The sequence below is a fragment of the Mixophyes fleayi genome (genome assembly GCF_038048845.1).
Source record: "Mixophyes fleayi isolate aMixFle1 chromosome 1 unlocalized genomic scaffold, aMixFle1.hap1 SUPER_1_unloc_2, whole genome shotgun sequence".
NCBI lineage: Eukaryota > Metazoa > Chordata > Amphibia > Anura > Limnodynastidae > Mixophyes > Mixophyes fleayi.
In genome coordinates, this window is record NW_027445876.1 from 3,976 (window position 1) to 17,679 (window position 13,704).

Sequence of the window (13,704 nt, forward strand, 5' to 3'; positions counted from 1 at the left end):
TATTATATATACTGCCCCCCCTGTATATTATATCCCCTGCCCCCCCCTGTATATTATATCCCCTGCCCCCCTGTATATTATATCCCCTGCCCCCCCCTGTATATTATATCCACTGCCTCCCCCCTGTATATTATATCCCCTGCCTCCCCCCTGTATATTATATCCCCTGCCTCCCCCCTGTATATTATATCCCCTGCCTCCCCCCTGTATATTATATCCCCTGCCCCCCCCCCTGTATATTATATCCCCTGCCTCCCCCCTGTATATTATATCCCCTGCCCCCCCCTGTATATTATATCCCCTGCCCCCCCTGTATATTATATCCCCTGCCCCCCCCCCTGTATATTATATCCCCTGCCCCCCCTGTATATTATATCCCCTGCCCCCCCTGTATATTATATCCCCTGCCCCCCCTGTATATTATATATACTGCCCCCCCTGTATATTATATATACTGCCCCCCCTGTATATTATATATACTGCCCCCCCCCTGTATATTATATCCCCTGCCCCCCCCTGTATATTATATATACTGTCCCCCTGTATATTATATCCCCTGCCCCCCCCCTGTATATTATATCCCCTGCCCCCCCCCCCCTGTATATTATATCTACTGCCTCCCCCCTGTATATTATATCTACTGCCTCCCCCCTGTATATTATATCTACTGCCTCCCCCCTGTATATTATATCCCCTGCCCCCCCCTGTATATTATATATACTGCCCCCCCCTGTATATTATATATACTGCCCCCCCCGTATATTATATATACTGCCACCCCGTATATTATATATACTGCCCCCCCTGTATATTATATCCCCTGCCCCCCCCCCTGTATATTATATCCCCTGCCCCCCCGCCCTGTATATTATATCCCCTGCCCCCCCCCTGTATATTATATCCACTGCCTCCCCCCTGTATATTATATCCCCTGCCTCCCCCCTGTATATTATATCCCCTGCCCCCCTGTATATTATATCCCCTGCCCCCCCTGTATATTATATCCCCTGCCTCCCCCCTGTATATTATATCCCCTGCCTCCCCCCTGTATATTATATCCCCTGCCTCCCCCCTGTATATTATATCCCCTGCCTCCCCCCTGTATATTATATCCCCTGCCTCCCCCCTGTATATTATATCCCCTGCCCCCCCCCCTGTATATTATATCCCCTGCCTCCCCCCTGTATATTATATCCCCTGCCCCCCCCCTGTATATTATATCCCCTGCCCCCCCCCCTGTATATTATATCCCCTGCCCCCCCCTGTATATTATATCCCCTGCCCCCCCCCCTGTATATTATATCCCCTGCCCCCCCCCTGTATATTATATCCCCTGCCCCCCCCTGTATATTATATCCCCTGCCCCCCCCCGTATATTATATCCCCTGCCCCCCCCCCTGTATATTATATCCCCTGCCCCCCCTGTATATTATATCCCCTGCCCCCCCTGTATATTATATCCCCTGCCCCCCCCCCCTGTATATTATATCCCCTGCCCCCCTGTATATTATATCCCCTGCCCCCCCCTGTATATTATATCCCCTGCCCCCCCTGTATATTATATCCCCTGCCCCCCCTGTATATTATATCCCCTGCCCCCCCCCTGTATATTATATCCCCTGCCCCCCCCCTGTATATTATATCCCCTGCCCCCCCCCCCTGTATATTATAGCCACTGCCTCCCGCCTGTATATTATAGCCCCTGCCTCCCCCCTGTATATTATATCCCCTGCCTCCCCCCTGTATATTATATCCCCTGCCTCCCCCCTGTATATTATATCCCCTGCCTCCCCCCTGTATATTATATCCCCTGCCCCCCCCTGTATATTATATCCCCTGCCCCCCCCCTGTATATTATATCCCCTGCCCCCCCTGTATATTATATCCCCTGCCCCATCTGTATATTATATCCCCTGCCCCCCCCTGTATATTATATCCCCTGCCCCCCCCTGTATATTATATCCCCTGCCCCCCCCTGTATATTATATCCACTGCCTCCCCCCCTGTATATTATATCCCCTGCCTCCCCCCTGTATATTATATCCCCTGCCTCCCCCCTGTATATTATATCCCCTGCCTCCCCCCTGTATATTATATCCCCTGCCTCCCCCCTGTATATTATATCCCCTGCCCCCCCTGTATATTATATCCCCTGCCCCATCTGTATATTATATCCCCTGCCCCCCCCCTGTATATTATATCCCCTGCCCCCCCTGTATATTATATCCCCTGCCTCCCCCCTGTATATTATATCCCCTGCCTCCCCCCTGTATATTATATCCCCTGCCCCCCCCCCTGTATATTATATCCCCTGCCCCCCCCCTGTATATTATATCCCCTGCCTCCCCCCTGTATATTATATCCCCTGCCCCCCCCCTGTATATTATATCCCCTGCCTCCCCCCTGTATATTATATCCCCTGCCTCCCCCCTGTATATTATATCCCCTGCCTCCCCCCTGTATATTATATCCCCTGCCTCCCCCCTGTATATTATATCCCCTGCCCCCCCCCTGTATATTATATCCCCTGCCCCCCCCTGTATATTATATCCCCTGCCTCCCCCCTGTATATTATATCCCCTGCCCCCCCCCTGTATATTATATCCCCTGCCCCCCCCCTGTATATTATATCCCCTGCCCCCCCTGTATATTATATCCACTGCCCCCCCTGTATATTATATCCCCTGCCTCCCCCTGTATACTATATCCCCACCCTCCCCCTGTATACTATATCCCCTGCCCCCCCCTGTATATTATATATACTGCCCCCCTGTATATTATATCCCCTGCCTCCCCCCTGTATATTATATCCCCTGCCTCCTCCTGCATATTATATCCCCTGCCCCCCCCCCCTGTATATTATATCCCCTGCCCCCCCCCTGCATATTATATCCTGTATAATATATTATATATTCGGCCCCGTGTATCATACTTCCTGCCCCCCGTGTTATATCCTGCGCCCCTGCTGTGTATTATATCTTCACCCTTCCAGCCCCCTGTGTATTATACACCGATCAGAGACAACATAAAACCACTGACAGTGCAGTGTATATAACATTATCTGGTTACAATGACACCTGTCAAGGGGTGGGATATATTGGACAGTGAGTGAACAGTCAGTTATTGAAGTTGATGTGTTAGAAGCAGGAAAAATGGGCAACATAAGGATCTGAGAAACTCTGACAAGGGCCAAATTGTGATGGCTGGGTCAGAGCATCTCCTAAACAGCCAGTGTTGTGGGGTGTTCCCGGTATGTAGTGGTTAGTACCTACCAACAGTGGTCCAAGGAAGGACAACCACTGAATCAGCGACAGGGGCATGGGCACCTACGACTCATTGATGCGAGTGGGGAGCAAAGTCTACTGTAGCACAAATTGCTGAAAGAGTTACTTCTGACTATGATAGAAAGGTGTCAGAACACACAGAGCATCGCAGCTTGCTGCGTATGGGGCTGCGTGGCCGCAGACCATCAGAGTGCCCCTGCTAGACCATAGAGCAATGGAAGAAGGTGGCCTGGTCTGATGAGTCACGTTTTACAACATGTGGACGGCTGGGTGCGTGTGTTTTTTACCTGGGGAAGAGATGGCACCAGATGCACTATGGGTAGAAGGCAGCCAGGGAGGCAGTGTGATGCCACCTTCAGAGGTTTGGAGGATTCCATCAGAGTGTACCAATTTAAATCAACTTAATTTTAATAATGATTTAAATCACATGATTGTTTTGTTTTTGTTTTTTTTTTTAAATGCATTGATTTAAATCACCATTATAAAAAAATCAAGGTCTTTAACAAGCATTAATGGTAATTGGCATACTGTGCAATGTGGTCCATAGTCCTTTGCTCTGCTAATAAAAGGTCTGTATCAATGGCTATTGCTTGCTGACTCGTGATACAAAGAGGTACAGGCAGCAGACAAGTCCAGGATCCAGAGAGAACGACCAACACCAGCCCACACCAGTGTCTCAGGTTCAGAGAAAGCAGTTACTTATCACTGTAAACGCAGCCCAGTGTAATGACCTCATGTCTGACCACGATGTTGGGTCCACAGTGGCACCAATAGACTGCTGGACAATGCACATTGGTTCACAAACTGTAGCTGGTAATGATAATATCATGGTAGCAGTAGAGCAATGTCTAACAGCAGCATCATCGGCTTCGGTAGAAAGAATATTTTCCACATTTTGTTTGGCGCCCTCAAAACTGAGAATCCACTCCGGTACTGACAGCTGCAAAACTTGTTATTCTTTTTAAGGTGTTCTGTAAATCTGAATGAGCCTACACATTCAGATTTACAGATCAGGCCAGAGTATCTACCCATATTGTAACTTTTAACATAATTGCTGTTTCTTTCCTGTTGCAGTTTGTGTTGTGATGTGTGTGTAGTTTGCTGTACCATGATTGGCGACACTGTCAAGTCATTTAAATTTAATATATTAAGGATACAGAATTTTAAAATAACTGTATTATTGTTTTTGCTGGGTTTATTTGTTTCCTTGATCATTTTTTTAAAATAAAAATAAATTTAAAAAAAAAATGTTTTTTTTTAATTTTTTTATTTAATTGTGATTTCTCCCCACTCTGGCTTCCATGCCTTGGACAGGTCAGAGGTGTTTTGGTGGTATGAGGGGAACCTACACAATATTAGGCAGGTGGTCTTAATGTTGTCGCTGATCGGTGTATAACTCTGTACATACTATCACTCCCCATATATTACACAAATTCTTTTTTTAGTTGCAAAGAATATTTGAACAAATTTAGGGTATTTTGTGGTTGCTGAATTCAAAAATGAAAGTAGTTTTGTTGAACTGGCTCTAGTTCTTGGTATAATGGATACCCTCAATTAATAGTGAACTTAGCCATAAAGTGTGGATATGGGAACAGCCAGAACATTCTGATAGGTGATACACGAGTATTCTGCAATATTCCCCCTCCGTATATAAATGATCAGTCACCCAACCCCACTTCATTCTTGGGCAGCATAGTGGATATATACAAAGTACCCTTGTGTCATCTACTTGTGGGATAGTGGGGCCAAGCAAGATCATTGGAGAAAGTGTCCTGGCCTTCTAGAGAAGACGTCTGTAGATGCAGCGAACGTCATTAATGAACCGTTGGTTGACAGGGAGTAAATCATTCTCCCACCACCTCATATGAAGCTGGGACTAACGAAACTAGTTGTTAAGGCCTTGGACAAAGATGGCGATTGCTTCAAATACATTTGTAGATCGTTCCCTGGACTAAGTATGGAAAAGCTAAAAACTGGAATCTTTGATGTCTCTCAGATACATAAACTTATCAAGGAATCTAATGTCACAAAATGTATGAATGGTGCTGAAGCTTCTGCTGGTGCAGTTATGTCTCAGTGGTAAAGAACTTCTTGGGTAACCACAGAGCTGACAATTATGAAGAACGGGCACATAACATACTCACCAACTTTAAAAATGTGGGTACTGATATCAGCATAAAGGTACTTTATCTCCATAGCCACCTACACGGATTTCCGGGTAATCTGGGTGATTTTAGTGAGAACAAGGGGAGAGGTGTCATCCAGATATAAATGTGACGGAGGAAAGGTATCAAGGCCGATGGGACAGACATATGATGGCTGAGTATTGCTGGAGCCTCCGACGTGATTGTACCGGTAACTCACATAAAAGAATTGTAATTATCTGAATCAGCGCATTATGTTTATCTATTATACAAATAAAATTCCATTATGTATGTCATGTGATTACTTTTGGATGATTTAAGACAATTTCAATGCAATTTGTGAGTAGCCTCTACCGGACATTTTTTGCATTTTTATGTTTTCCACTGGGGTACCAATTATGTCAAAAATTAGAGCCAGTCTAGCAAAACCAATGCCATATTCGGAATCGGCACCACAAACTTACCCCCATATCACTCTATTATGATTGTCAATAAAATGAGTGTTGATCATAGTTGAGTGTTATCATAGGTCTGCTCTTCCCAGCCCTCCCCTGGGCCGATGCCCTCCCACTGTGAAGCCCCACTCCTTATCCTCCTTCAGGACTAGGGTCGTCCTTCTGTCCGCTTTAATTGCTATAGAGGAGCATTTAATATTACCCGCGTGTGACAAATGAAGGCTGCACCTCCGATAGGGAACATTGACGCACAGCGAACATCCAGAGAGGGGGACTGTGATGGCCACCAATATCTGGAGCCCTAGGATTACATCATCATATTTACATTTCTGTTGACTTGTGTCCCGTAGACAATGTCTCGAATCGCTGCCTCCAAGTCTCGCGTTGACAAGTCTCGCTCAGTGACTGTGGCTCCAGTCCAACAAGTGACAGTAGACGTCATACCAGGAAGGTTCACTGAGGAAGACTGGTTGTCTCTGGTGGCCGCTGAAGATGGAGAAGATGTGGTGGGAGAGATAGTGGACTCTCTAATCAGTCGTGTCATGAATGAGTGCTATGCGATTTACCTGAAACGGCAGGTAACTAACTCAAAGATATCAGCCAGTAGGGGTCAAATAAGGAGTAATAGGAAGGGGTTATATGGCGTAATAGGAGGTTATATGGAGTAATAGGAAGGGTTATAGAGAGGAGCTATATGGAGTAGAAAGAGTTATAGGGAGGGGCTATATGGGGTAATAGTAGCGGTTATAATGATAGGATATATGGGGTACTAGGAGGGGTTATAATGAGGGGATATAGGGAGGGGTTACTTGGAGTTGAATGAGTTATAGTAAAGGATATATTTATATAATAATTTGGTATTCTTATTAACAGTATATGTAACAGCATATAGATACTAGATGTATATGAAAGTAGAAGTAGTAGGGGGCAGTATATAATGATGTGATGATTATCTATAGGTGATACCGTAAAGTAGAAGTAGTTGTAGTAGGGGGCAGTATATAATGATGTAATGATTATCTATAGGTGGTACCGTACACCATCAGCCAGGCCTGCGATGCAGTGATACAGATGGTGAACTGGACATTTGTGCCCAGAGATAGGAGTGAGGATGAGCTGGAGACAGACAACAACCGGCAAGAGGAACCCAAGCTGTGTGCCAATGACTCGTGGGCACAGGGGTGTGTGCCCATCACCCAACTGGCTCACACACCCCACTCCAACCAGTCTCCGGTATTATAATTATTGTCTTTTATGCCCACAGCGCTGCACACGGTGGGAGGAACAGAGAACACATTACAGATTAATCACTGAATACACAATGCATTGTTATACAGCTGCTGAGTATATGACAAGTCATGTACAAGACGTACAGGAGAGCTGTCAACATACTTGTGCACAGATAATACATACTATACAGGAGAACAGTCAGCATATATGTGTATAGATCATCATCATCAGCTATATAGCGCCACTAATTCCGAAACACTGTACAGAGAACTCATATCAGTCCCTGCCCCACTGAAGCTTACAGTCTAAATTCCCTTACACACGCTCTCACACACACACACACACACAAAGACACAAAGACTAAGGTCCATTTGATAGCAGCCAATTAACCTACCAGTATGTTTTTGGATTGTGGGAGGAAACCGGAGCACCCGGAGGAAACTCATGCAAACTCCTCACAGATAAGGCCATGGTCAGGAATCATGACCCCGGCGCTGTGAGGCAGAAGAGCTAACCACTACTTATGGCAAAGGAGTAATTTTATGTGTATTCTAGATTTGTAGAAACTATACATCAATAATTATATTATCAGGTAAATCAGACTATTGTTTACCTAAACCACAGGAGATCTAGGGGTAGTGTCCCCTCCTCTGTTCCACATCTGGTCAGACAAGTGTTATGTTTAAAGCACAATGGGGTGAATAGTCACTATTACATTATACTGTAACCATTATATAGATGGTAAATATTCTGTCCTGTTATTTACGTTGCTATTTAACCACAGTTTACAGGCTAACAGTAAGAGACTGTAAGATAAGACATACATGAGAACAGGCAGCATACATGTGCATAGATAAGCCATGACAGGGACAGGGGAAGACGGAGAGTGGGCAGACAGGAGTTATAGGGTAGAGGACCCTGACCATAAGAGCTTACACTCTAAAGAAGCGGGAGGTCCTGGATTTGGGGCTATATCACCAGCTGATGGAAGGAAAGAGAGGTAATGAGAGATGTGTGTTTCTGGTGGCAGTTTGAGGATATTACATGTAAGATAGTAAAAGAGTGTATGCGTGTTAGTGGGGAGCGAGTTAGTGAGGGGATAATATAAATAAAGGGTTGTGAAGCGAGGGGGGGTCATGTAATGTGAACAATCATGTCATGGATGGACAGTAAGAAGAACAGTTTAGGAAACATTGTGAGCTGTGATTGGGATTTGTGACTATGTGACGGGAATAAGACACAGATTAAGCAGAAAGATCCATACGTAACAGGTCACATTGTCCAGGTAGGGAGGTCCCAGAGGTCTATATGTAACAGGTCATATTGTCCAAGTAGGGAGGTCCATACGTAACAGGTCATATTGTCCAGGTAGGGAGGTCCCAGAGGTCTATATGTAACAGGTCATATTGTCCAGGTAGGGAGGTCCCAGAGGTCTATACGTAACAGGTCACATTGTCCAGGTAGGGAGGTCCCAGAGGTCTATACGTAACAGGTCACATTGTCCAGGTAGGGAGGTCCCAGAGGTCTATATGTAACAGGTCATATTGTCCAAGTAGGGAGGTCCATACGTAACAGGTCACACTGTCCAGGTAGGGAGATCCATACATAGGCAGCAGTCACCCCGGTAATGTACTCCAGCCCTGACACAGCCAGCACTCGCCCCGATAATGTACTCCAGCCCTGACACAGCCAGCACTCGCCCCGATAATGTACTCCAGCCCTGACACAGCCAGCACTCGCCCTGATAATGTACTCCAGCCCTGACACAGCCAGCACTCGCCCTGATAATGTACTCCAGCCCTGACACAGCCAGCACTCGCCCCGATAATGTACTCCAGCCCTGACACAGCCAGCACTCGCCCTGATAATGTACTCCAGCCCTGACACAGCCAGCACTCGCCCCGATAATGTACTCCAGCCCTGACACAGCCAGCACTCGCCCTGATAATGTACTCCAGCCCTGACACAGCCAGCACTCGCCCTGATAATGTACTCCAGCCCTGACACAGCCAGCACTCGCCCTGATAATGTACTCCAGCCCTGACACAGCCAGCAGTCATCCTGATAATGTACACCAGCCCTGACACAGCCAGCACTCGCCCTGATAATGTACTCCAGCCCTGACACAGCCAGCACTCGCCCTGATAATGTACACCAGCCCTGACACAGCCAGCACTCGCCCTGATAATGTACTCCAGCCCTGACACAGCCAGCACTCGCCCTGATAATGTACTCCAGCCCTGACACAGCCAGCACTCGCCCTGATAATGTAGTCCATCCCTGACACAGCCAGCACTCGCCCCGATAATGTACACCAGCCCTGACACAGCCAGCACTCGCCCTGATAATGTACTCCAGCCCTGACACAGCCAGCACTCGCCCTGATAATGTAGTCCATCCCTGACACAGCCAGCACTCGCCCCGATAATGTACACCAGCCCTGACACAGCCAGCACTCGCCCCGATAATGTACTCCAGCCCTGACACAGCCAGCACTCGCCCTGATAATGTACTCCAGCCCTGACACAGCCAGCACTCGCCCTGATAATGTACTCCAGCCCTGACACAGCCAGCACTCGCCCCGATAATGTACTCCAGCCCTGACACAGCCAGCACTCGCCCTGATAATGTACTCCAGCCCTGACACAGCCAGCACTCGCCCCGATAATGTACTCCAGCCCTGACACAGCCAGCACTCGCCCCGATAATGTACACCAGCCCTGACACAGCCAGCACTCGCCCCGATAATGTAGTCCAGCCCTGACACAGCCAGCACTCGCCCTGATAATGTACTCCAGCCCTGACACAGCCAGCACTCGCCCTGATAATGTACTCCAGCCCTGACACAGCCAGCACTCGCCCCGATAATGTACTCCAGCCCTGACACAGCCAGCACTCGCCCCGATAATGTACTCCAGCCCTGACACAGCCAGCACTCGCCCCGATAATGTACTCCAGCCCTGACACAGCCAGCACTCGCCCCGATAATGTACTCCAGCCCTGACACAGCCAGCACTCGCCCCGATAATGTACTCCAGCCCTGACACAGCCAGCACTCGCCCCGATAATGTAGTCCAGCCCTGACACAGCCAGCACTCGCCCTGATAATGTACTCCAGCCCTGACACAGCCAGCACTCGCCCCGATAATGTACTCCAGCCCTGACACAGCCAGCACTCGCCCCGATAATGTACTCCAGCCCTGACACAGCCAGCACTCGCCCCGATAATGTAGTCCAGCACTCGCCCTGATAATGTACACCAGCCCTGACACAGCCAGCAGTCACCCCGATAATGTAGTCCAGCCCTGACACAGCCAGCAGTCACCCCGATAATGTACACCAGCCCTGACACAGCCAGCACTCGCCCTGATAATGTAGTCCAGCCCTCACACAGCAAGCACTCGCCCTGATAATGTACTCCAGCCCTGACACAGCCAGCACTCGCCCTGATAATGTACTCCAGCCCTGACACAGCCAGCACTCGCCCCGATAATGTAGTCCAGCCCTGACACAGCCAGCACTCGCCCTGATAATGTACTCCAGCCCTGACACAGCCAGCACTCGCCCTGATAATGTACTCCAGCCCTGACACAGCCAGCACTCGCCCCGATAATGTAGTCCAGCACTCGCCCTGATAATGTACACCAGCCCTGACACAGCCAGCAGTCACCCCGATAATGTACTTCAGCCCTGACACAGCCAGCAGTCACCCCAACCCTCTAAGTTACTATACTACCCTTCTGACCACTCGTTATGAGCTTGTCCTATGCCCCATTTTCATAAAGTATTGGCTCCTTTGACTGACACACTTAACATTGATGGACAGTGAAGGAATTGTTAAACCTCTGAGGTCTCCATTGTCCTGAACACTTTGTACTCTGCAGCAAACTCCTTGCTGATAATATGGAACATGAGCCAACATTTTCCCTGTCTGACAATACTGACCATGCTGTACAATCTGACAATACTGACCATGCTGTACAATCTGACAATACTGACCATGCTGTACAATCTGACAATACTGACCATGCTGTACAATCTGACAATACTGACAATGCTGTACAATCTGACAATACTGACCATGCTGTACAATCTGACAATTAATACTGATAATGAAGATTCCTTGTATTATGTTACTAGCTGGGTAATAACACAGGCTTTCTGTATTATATTATATAATAGACCCTTTGGGACTGATTTAGCGTTAGATACATAAATCATGTTGCACTGTGAGAGTTGCGGATAAGACCAGGTTAGTGCAGGACAGAGATGCTGCTGACCACACTGCCAGACTAGCTGTATTTTTATGCTGCATATTAGTATTGGGCTAGGTCTAATCCACTTCCCATCAGATCGTGACATTTATATAAAAATAAAAGCTTCTGAGTACAAATATTGCCAAAAACAGACACTTTTTGTTGGGATTTCTTTTTCTCCGAACGTTAAGCGCAGCAGCTGTTTATTAATCCTCTGTCCATCTGCTCCACAACAGGTGTGGTCCGAGCACCTCATTGCAGATATCCCCGAACAGGAAGCAGATGATAAAACCCAGACAATGAACCTCCCAAAACCTCCAAATAATTGTGAAGACCCCCCTCTACCAGACCCTGGTCAAGCAGAAGAGATCCCAAATGGGACTACTGCAGTCCAAAGTTCTCAACTACATATCCAGCCTATACCTCCCCTTGAACCAAAAAAGACCAAGAACCGATACCGTCCTCATCGTGGGCCTCTACGTTCAGCTGGGCTAAAGAACATTACCAAGTCCCTCGAAGAGACAGAAAAAGAGATATTGTTGGATCAATATCTGAGGGAAAAGGAAGATAATAAAGTAGATGAAAGCTTTAACCTTTTGCCAACGTCTTTGCACAACATCCTGAAGATCCAGCTCATGAGGCCAACTCAGAAGAAAGATCTCATCTATGATGATGCAGGAAATATTCTCTCGGTGCCAAAAATGGATCTCTCTAAACTTCCGCAATACCATGTAAACCCCCAGGTGGAAGTTTTGGATGTCAGTAAAAAAGCTGAGGTTAGGGGTAGGAAAGTAATGAATGTAGGTGTACAAGCACCTAGTCTTCCACCTAAAAGAAGCAGAAGACCCAGTGGGAAAGAAGCCATTAAATACTCTCACAATAATGGTTTACAGTTAGACCCTTCGTCATTTGCCTCTCAGATGCTGGTACTTGATGATAAGACACTTAAATCTCAAGCACTAACCATGTCCAGCAGAGCAGAGGATATGCAAGGTCTTAACCCTGTGTCAGCAGGCATCCTTCTAGACACCATACAGCTTTCCCATGGGGTTATACTGAGAGACGGCAACACAACAAAGCGAGGATCTGTATACAGCCTTCAGCAGAGGGAGCAGGGCTGGAGGGAAGACAGAAGAACACTCCAGCCTATCAAAGCGTCCATAACATTACCAAGCCTCTCTGTGGAACAGCTTATTAAGAACAACATCCCACAGGTACAGCCGCTCGTGTCCTTCATTTGATCCTAAATTTTGTGTGCCAAAATCTAGAAGCTATGGAGTCTCCATTACATCCCCTACCTGATACTCATCCACTACATCCCCTACCTGAGAACTATCCCCTAAATCTCCGACCTGAGGTCTCTCCACCACATCTCCGACCTGAGGTCTCTCCACCACATCTCCGACCTGAGGTCTCTCCACCACATCTCCGACCTGAGGTCTCTCCACCACATCTCCGACCTGAGGTCTCCACCACATCTCCGACCTGAGGTCTCTCCACCACATCTCCGACCTGAGGTCTCTCCACCACATCTCCGACCTGAGGTCTCTCCACCACATCTTCAACCTGAGGTCTCTCCACCACATCTCTGACCTGAGGTCTCTCCACTACATCTCCGACCTGAGGTCTCTCCACCACATCTTCAACCTGAGGTCTCTCCACCACATCTCCGACCTGAGGTCTCTCCACCACATCTCCGACCTGAGGTCTCTCCACCACATCTCCGACCTGAGGTCTCTCCACCACATCTCCGACCTGAGGTCTTTCCACCACATCTCCGACTTGAGAACTCTACTACCTTTGTGTGCCAATATCGCCTCCAACCGAAGGGCTCTACATTACACTTCTTGCCTGAGGACTGTCCAGCACATCTTCTGTTTGATAATTTTCTATCATGTTCAACTGAGGGACAATTGTTTGAGTTTTGTTAGTAGTAATTTTTGCTGAAAGTAGAAAAAATATTGTTATATTCCAGCAGAAATTGCATGACTTAAGTCTGCATTTTATGTATTGGCTTACGTGGTGATGCTTATTCTCTATGGTGGCGGAAGCTGCTTCTTATTGAATGAGAGAAATATGCATATGTTTTGGAAATAAATTATTTTGCAGGAAAATCGTGTACTATGCAGGCTAGCCTAAAGTACAGTCAAATCAGATGGGAAATAGGCGCACAGGGGCTGGATAGGGATCTGGGACGGTTAGGGTTTGTGTAGTGAAAAATAATCTAATTGAATGATCTAAATATCTAATCTAATCAACAGGAGGAAGCACACTGTTTGGTTAATCAGAATGCTCACAGCAGCACAAAGTACTTCAGATGAGGCTTCTATAAAGT

General features: G+C 47.2%; 1 protein-coding gene and 1 long non-coding RNA gene across 2 annotated transcripts; both read left to right on the forward strand.

The window, feature by feature from the left end:
* The first annotated feature begins 6,205 nt into the window (after positions 1 to 6,205).
* C1H2orf81 (chromosome 1 C2orf81 homolog) lies at positions 6,206 to 13,483 on the forward strand. The gene is made up of 3 exons (XM_075193653.1): positions 6,206 to 6,461; positions 6,910 to 7,116; positions 11,606 to 13,483. Exons 1-3 carry the CDS (start codon positions 6,237 to 6,239, stop codon positions 12,608 to 12,610), a joined length of 1,437 nt encoding a protein of 478 aa, XP_075049754.1. The 5' UTR covers positions 6,206 to 6,236; the 3' UTR covers positions 12,611 to 13,483.
* LOC142109493 (uncharacterized) lies at positions 8,258 to 8,770 on the forward strand. Its single transcript, XR_012680396.1, has 3 exons — positions 8,258 to 8,489; positions 8,545 to 8,581; positions 8,637 to 8,770. It is a non-coding gene; the product is annotated as an uncharacterized LOC142109493 (long non-coding RNA).
* Positions 13,484 to 13,704: the final 221 nt, after the last annotated feature.

Excerpts from the sequence above, each read along its gene's own strand:
- C1H2orf81 (XM_075193653.1), top strand. The coding sequence starts at position 6,237 with ATGTCTCGAATCGCTGCCTCCAAGTCTCGCGTTGACAAGTCTCGCTCA. Across the intron at positions 6,462-6,909 it reads CGATTTACCTGAAACGGCAG|GTGGTACCGTACACCATCAG; the intron begins GTAACTAACTCA and ends GATTATCTATAG. Across the intron at positions 7,117-11,605 it reads CCCACTCCAACCAGTCTCCG|GTGTGGTCCGAGCACCTCAT; the intron begins GTATTATAATTA and ends GCTCCACAACAG.